Below are 6,878 nucleotides of genomic sequence, written 5' to 3'. Positions count from 1 at the left end.
TCAACATCCTACAATGCACACGACAGCCAGCCCCTCACATCCAAGAATATCAATAATATTGGCATAATAATAATAATAATGTCAATAATAATCAATAATATTTTGGACCTTATCCAAAATATCAATAATGCTTCCAATGAGAAGCCCTGCTCAAACTTTACTGGGGTTTGGTGTTCCCAACCCTAAAATGGAAACTACTGAGCTATCATTTTTTTTTCACAAGGACCCAATGAGACATGATCCTTACTTCCAAGAAAGGACAGCCCTGCAAAGTTAGTCATGAAGTCTTTATTATTGTGAATAAATGAAGGTGGAAGCCCCAGCAAAGAAGAGCAAGACAGGTTGTCAATCTATATCCAAAGTGAGGCAATAACGGCTTTGCACAGGAGGGGGGCTCCAGGGCAGGCTTCTGTTCTGGGGGTCCTGGCTCAAGGCGGGGGGCTGGGCTCAGTCCTGGAAGTGCAGCATGGGATAGGGAGGGTGGGTGGGCAGGGGGTCCTGCCAGCTGTCTTAGCCAGCAGAAGAAGGGGGTTGGAACCTACTGACAGTCCTCACACCCAGAGTCCCCAGACACTCACACTCACTCTCTCTCTCTCTCTCTCTCTCTCTCTCTCTCTCTCTCTCTCTCTCTCTCTCTCACACACACACACACACACACACCACACACACACACACACACACACACACACACACACACACAGTCACCTTCTCATGATCCTACCCCCTGCACATACCCCCACCATGCAACCTCAACCATCCCAAGCCTAAGCCCAGAAGGGTGGGGCCGGGGCTGGGCTGGATCGGGCAGGCGGTCTTTAAAGGGGGCCCTTTCCCTGAGTCAGCTTTGAAGGCTTCCCGCAGAAGCTGAAGGGCTGGTATCTTTGGGAGGAGAGGGGAGCTGAGGGAAACTGGGGATTCAGTGGGGAAACGGGGATCCGCAGGCTCAGGACAAGCAGAGGCAGCCATGCCGGACTCCAGGTGGAGGGCAGAGTGCTGGGCAGCAAAAACGCCCGGGGATATCCCCGGAGCTGGGGAAGGCGGCCGCGGGGTGAGCCGCTTGACGTGGGGAGCCTGCAGAAGCGATCGATACCTCAGGGGCTGCTCAGGACCTCCAGGTGCCCCGCCTCCACGGCCAGGGGCCTCGCGGAGGACCAGGTGGCTCTGCTGGAAGCCCAGGCTGCAGAGAGAGAGCCTGGAGGACCAAGGGGTCGTCCTCCCTTTGCGTCGAGAGTCTCCAGGCTCGGCGGGCCGGGGAAGGACACCCGGTACAGGCACCCGCGCCCTGCGCACGTCGGGGCTTAGACCTCGGGGCCGCCAAAAGCCAGGTTATCCCGCACCATCAGCGTCTTGCGGAGGTCTCGGTCCACCAGGGGGCGCTGCATGCGCCACTTGTGCGCCTCCTGCAGCCCCGGCTCGAAGTAGTAGATGCAAGCGCCGAAACCCACCAGGATGAGCACGGAGATGACCAGGTAGACAGGCACGAACCAGTCCAGGAAATGCGGCATCGCGGCGGCTTTGGCTGCCAAGACACGGGCCATGAGAGCTGGTGGAGGTGCCCCTTGTCGCGCCCACCCAAAAAGAGACCCCCTGAGGCAGGAGGCCCAAGCATCACTTTACATATAGGGAGACTGGAGTCCGGGAGAGTGAGGGGTAGTGCCCGATCCAGACCACAGGTAATTCAGCAGCCCAAGCCTTCTAACCACGCACTGAACTATCCCCATCATCTGGAGACATCCAGCTCCTACTCATCCTTTAAGAGGAGGCTCAAGCACAGCTCATAAGCACAGCTCTTACCCTGTCCCTCTCCAGCTCTGTGTCCTTAGGCAAGTTGCTAATTTCTCTGGGTGTCCACTTCCTCCCCTGTGGAAGGGAAGACTAATACAGCCCTGGCACAGGTCCCAGTGAGAATTTAGTGAGGTGACCAATCCCTGGATGGGGCCCCAGTAAAGGAGGACAGATGGGGAGAAGCCTCCTCTGGTCTCCCTGTACCACTGAGCCCCTGGGCCCAGGCCTGACTTCGAAGTTGCAATGTCTGCTTCTTGCCAGCCCTCCTCCAACTCCCAACAGATAAGTAGGTCCCTGGCCATCTGCATACTCTGGCCAGCTGTGGCCTCATAAGAACAAACACTCACCCCCAGGAGACCTGTTTCTTTGCAACAGGGTTTATACAGGCCCAACTTCATAATTAGAAGGCAGTGGATACTAGAATCAAGACTCCTGGCAAGGTACTCAGACCCTGGGAATGGTAACACACCTAGCCTTTAGGGTTGTTGTGACTGCCGAGTGAGGTAATTTATGTAAAATGCTGGCATGTAAGGGGTTCTCTTAGTAATTTTGTTCTTATACTCTTACCCTCAGTTTCTTTTATCTGCAAAATGGGAGAGAAATAAGGCCTGTTTCCTAAGGGCACTATGAATCTTTAATAAGAGAATGCCCAAAGAACATTCAAAGTCATGCTGCCTGGCACAGAATCAATACTCAACAAATATTAGCTGTTATTTCCAATGACCCTAGGTGGAGAAAACAGGCAGGGGGGCCGCAGCAAGTGGAAGGTGCTCCCCAGAAGTTACACACACCTGACTCTTCAGAGCGACCCAAAGCCAACCCATCTGCTCTGTGCAGCCTGCCCAGCCTCATGCCATCATGGAACTGCTTGTCAGTCCCCCGTGTGCACTTCATGTTGTGCGGTTCCCACTTTTCCATCTGCTTTCCTTTCCCTGGAATGTTCTTTGCATTCTTGGTCACTGGGCAAACTCCTGTTCCTACTTCAAAAGCCAGATCACAGATCATCTTCTCCAGGGAAGAAATGGGCATGACCCATTTCCCAGATCTTGCCCAAGGAAAGGGTGGACTCAGGAGCCCCTTCTGCCTGCTCGGCAGGGAGAGCACCATTAGGGTGCTTCCACAGACCTCAGGACAGGCCTATGGGGTGTCACTGTCTATAGCTTACAAATGAAGAAACAGAAGTTCAGTCAGGTTACCTCTACCTTACCCCGGGATACCCAAACGGGAAGTGGCAGAGCTGGACCCCAAACCCCAGTGAGGTCCTATGCCTTGAGTCCTTCCGGGCACGGAAAGACACCTGAGCAGGATGAAATGAGCAGAGGCCCACCCTGGAAGCCAGGGTGGATGAAATGACCCCAGGGCAAGCTGACCTCTGTCTCCAAACGCCAGTTCTCCCGTCCCCCAATCCCTGGTGGACTGTGGTCCCAGGGGAGGAAGATATGCCACTTCCTGGTCCTACAGCTTTCTTGAGCTCCTCTTCCCACATCCAGGGCCCCTGTGGCTGTTCAGAAACACAAGCATCCTAAGATGCTCTGTTTGTGGAGGAATAAAATGAAGAGAGCACCAATTGTCTAAAGTCAGCAGAGGCGCAGGCAGCGTGGGGGGCCCAGCACCCTCCTCCCATCGTCCTTTCTGAGCAAGTTCAGAATTGCCTGGTACTGGCAGTGTTAGAGAGAGGAGGGGGAGGGACCCTCGGGCAGGAAGGCTCATCCAAACTGGCTTGTCTAAGGCCAACGTGACTCGTGCCCCCTCCCCAGATCCAGCACCTACCTTGATCTCCTTCTGGTTTAAATATGAGTATGGGGGCTAGGGCAGAACAAGCCACTTCAGCTATAGTGTTGCAGATCTGGAGAGCAGAGTTCAGGATCCCCCAAACTCTCCAGCCCCATGGATAAAATTCTAGGTATTCTGGGGCAAAGGACCCCAAGACCTTTTCCTGACTTTGGAAGGGAGTGCTAAGTAGAGATGCGAAACACTCACAGGCCTTCTGTGTGACCTTGGACCATTCCTCACCATCTCTGGGCTCCAGGGTCTCCTGTGCACAGTGACAGGGTGGGGATGGGGATTTCCAGATGATCTATAAGGACATTTTCCAGGCCCATTTCAGCCACGGTTCTGTCCAAGATGGTGTGAAGGCTACAGAGCCCCTCTCCCTGCCTCCCAAGCCATTGGTACCACTCGGTGCCCCTGCATGCCCGCGGACCCACCTCACGCCCTGCAGGTAGGTGCCTGCTCCAAGGGCTCTGTGCTGAGCACACCGCCTCGGCCTGAGCAGCTCAGCATCGGCCTGTGGACTCAGTCGCAGCTGCTGTCCCCAGGGACACTGCCATCTGTGGCCGCTCTGGATACTGGAGGCAGAGATAGGGCGAGGTCAATGCCCGCCTCAGGAGACAGAGCGTCTGCGGCTGAGTGGGCCAGGAGAGGCAGCCCTGAGCTGGCTCAGCACCCTGGTACCTCTCCCTGCCCATCTGAGACCCTTCCCTCTACCCCCGACTCTCAGAATGGCAGGAGGTGGGACCCGTCTCAGCCAATCAGCAGCCTGGCAGAGCAAGAGCTTTATCTTCCGTTGCCTCAGCAACCAGCCTCCTTTTCTGGATCCCTGTACTGTGCACGTGGTACAGCAGATGACAAGGAGGGCAGGATTGGGAGAAGGCAGTGAGGAACGAGTTACCTAGCAAGCTGCTGGGCCCCAAGACTAGAGGCCCCAGAGAGGAGAGGACCCCAGCAGATAACAGAGGGTTGGTGGTTCGCTGACTGGGAGTTGGGAAAGATTGGGGTCTCTGGCAAGTGGGTGGGGCCACAGAAGCAGTGAACAGTAGAGCAAAATGAGGGTCACATGTTATAGAGGGAAGAACAGAGAGACTGGACACATTGACCCAATGTAGCACTTAGCTACATTGTTTAAGGTGCTTTATTTCTATTCACTCATTTAATCCTCATCCAAGGTCATATAGCGAGAAAGTAGCAATGGGGATGAGAGCCCTAGCCTGCCCCCAGGCCTCCAGAGGGCTGCCTCCCATTCTGACTCACCAGCCCCACAGCTCCTGGTTGGGGTCAACCTGTGATGGTCATGGCTCCCAGGCAGCGCACCCCCACCCGCTAGCTCTGGCTCCACACACTTCATTCAGTTATCCCCACTGGGTGGGTTTTGGGGAGTTCACGTAGAGATGAGGCAGGTGAGGTTCCAAGAAGTAAAGCTGTTAACCTTCTCCAAGCTGCTGGGAGACTGAGCTGGAATTCAGAGCAAAGGGGTGTGGCTGGGAGTGCAGGGTCCACCCCCAAGCCTGGATCCTCCCTTTGGGCTGTAGAGGGAGTGTCTGCTAGGCACCTGGCACCCAGTGAGCACTGTGCAAATAGCAGTGGTTACTGTCTCAGGAGGGAAGAGCAGCCACTGGGGTCTGCAGGGCGGGAAAGAGGCTTCAAGGGACTCCCAGAGAGTTCATTCCCAGAAACCTGTAGACAGGCAGGTGCAGAAGACTCTGGATGAAGTGGCTTCAGGATCCTCAGTATTCCACCCCACAGACACCCTGAGAGCTGGGATCATCTGGGGGCCCTGCAAGGGTGGTGAGTCCTCTCCAGCATATGAGAGGCAAGGAGGTGATTTTGTTTACAGGAGGATTTTTTAAATTCAGGTGTAAGGTACATGTGGTCAAATGCTCAAATTTCAAGCAATGGATTTTTATCTGCATATACACCTGAGCAACCACCATCCAGATCAAGGTATAGGATACCTCCATCTCCCCAGACAGGTCCCTCCTCTTACCAGTGAATACTCCCACCCTCAGGGTGGGGGGTGTAGCTCAGGGGTAGAGCACACGCAGAGATCCCAGGTTCAATCCTCAACCATGGCTTTGCCTGCATTTGGGTTTCAGGTAAATGGAATCCATATCAGGCATTCTTTCATGCCAAGCATAATGTTTTCCAGATTCAATGTTGAGTGTGTCAGTCTACCACAATTTGTTTATTTGTTCACTGAAGGACATATGGGTTGTCTCCAGGGTGGGACTATGATGTCACAGTACTTAACAGTTTGGTGTGGGAGGACAGAGAGGAGTTGGGGGAAGGGTTGCAGCAGGGAGTCATAGGGACAGAGACTGATGGGAACATGAGGTTAAGGGCATAATTCTATATATTGGGCCCACTGTACTGACCTCACATGCTTTCATTTTTAAAAAGCAATTTACCTGCAGCCTGGCCTGCCTCAAGTCCATGGGATATGTTCCATTCCTCAGCAAATTATCTGTTATTTGCCAGAGAAATGCAGGCCCCCAAATACTAAGAAGAACACAAGTTACCCTGAAAGAGGGACCTTTTGTAACCCTGACTCAGACCAGATCCCAAAATTCAGAAAGATAAGGATAATTCCCCCTAACCATAAAATCCATAATGTATAGAACAGCAGTTTTCAGACTGCCTAACCCTGAGTTACTCCATTTTATAAAGTAGTAGCTCGGGGCTAGGGAGATAGCTCAGTTGGTAGAGTGCTTGCCTTGCAAGCACAAGGTCCTGGGTTCGATCCCCAGCACCCGGGGGAAAAAAAAAAAAAAGTAGTAGTTTGCAGTTTTGAGTACAAGTGCCCAGGTAGAATGACTCCACACCTTATTTATACAAGTAAACAGTCACCACCACCTGCCTGGCAAAACCATAAAGCACAAACTTATGAATAAATAAATCATGCTAATAAAAATACTACCTATGAACTTATCAAATTAATTAGAAGCACATGGATGCATGGGTATGTCAAACTTATATTGGGAAAACCAGACCCAGAAGCATATCAAACATAACAGGCCACCCCTCTTACCAATAAAAGGAGGAGTACCACAAGATTGGACATAGCAATACACTGACCACAACACCCTGCCCGCTCTGGATGTTCTTGACACAAGACCCTAAGGCTTGGGTCTGACCTTCCTGCCAATCCTTATCCTTCATCAGAGTATGGGGCCTACACACAACTGTCTTCAATTCCCCTGCCCATGTGACAACTACCAACTCACCTTTGGCATTTCAGTCAATTATCGCCTCCCCAGTGAAGGGCAGTACAGGCTCCCCGGGGACATTTAATGTACCTCCATCTGGGCACCTTCACC

General features: G+C 53.0%; 1 protein-coding gene across 1 annotated transcript; it reads right to left on the bottom strand.

Annotated features, from left to right (window-relative positions):
* Positions 1-280: 280 nt before the first annotated feature.
* SMIM45 (small integral membrane protein 45) lies at positions 281-4,271 on the bottom strand. The gene is made up of 3 exons (XM_079139013.1): positions 3,993-4,271; positions 706-1,519; positions 281-627 (listed from the first exon to the last, which is right to left on the bottom strand). The coding sequence occupies exon 2, from the start codon at positions 1,503-1,505 to the stop codon at positions 1,299-1,301; it is 207 nt and encodes a 68-aa protein (XP_078995139.1). The 5' UTR covers positions 1,506-1,519; positions 3,993-4,271; the 3' UTR covers positions 281-627; positions 706-1,298.
* Positions 4,272-6,878: the final 2,607 nt, after the last annotated feature.

The sequence above is a fragment of the Sciurus vulgaris genome, assembly GCF_902686455.1.
Source record: "Sciurus vulgaris genome assembly, chromosome: 5".
NCBI classification, from domain to species: domain Eukaryota; kingdom Metazoa; phylum Chordata; class Mammalia; order Rodentia; family Sciuridae; genus Sciurus; species Sciurus vulgaris.
This window is presented reverse-complemented; position numbering and strand designations above follow the sequence as displayed.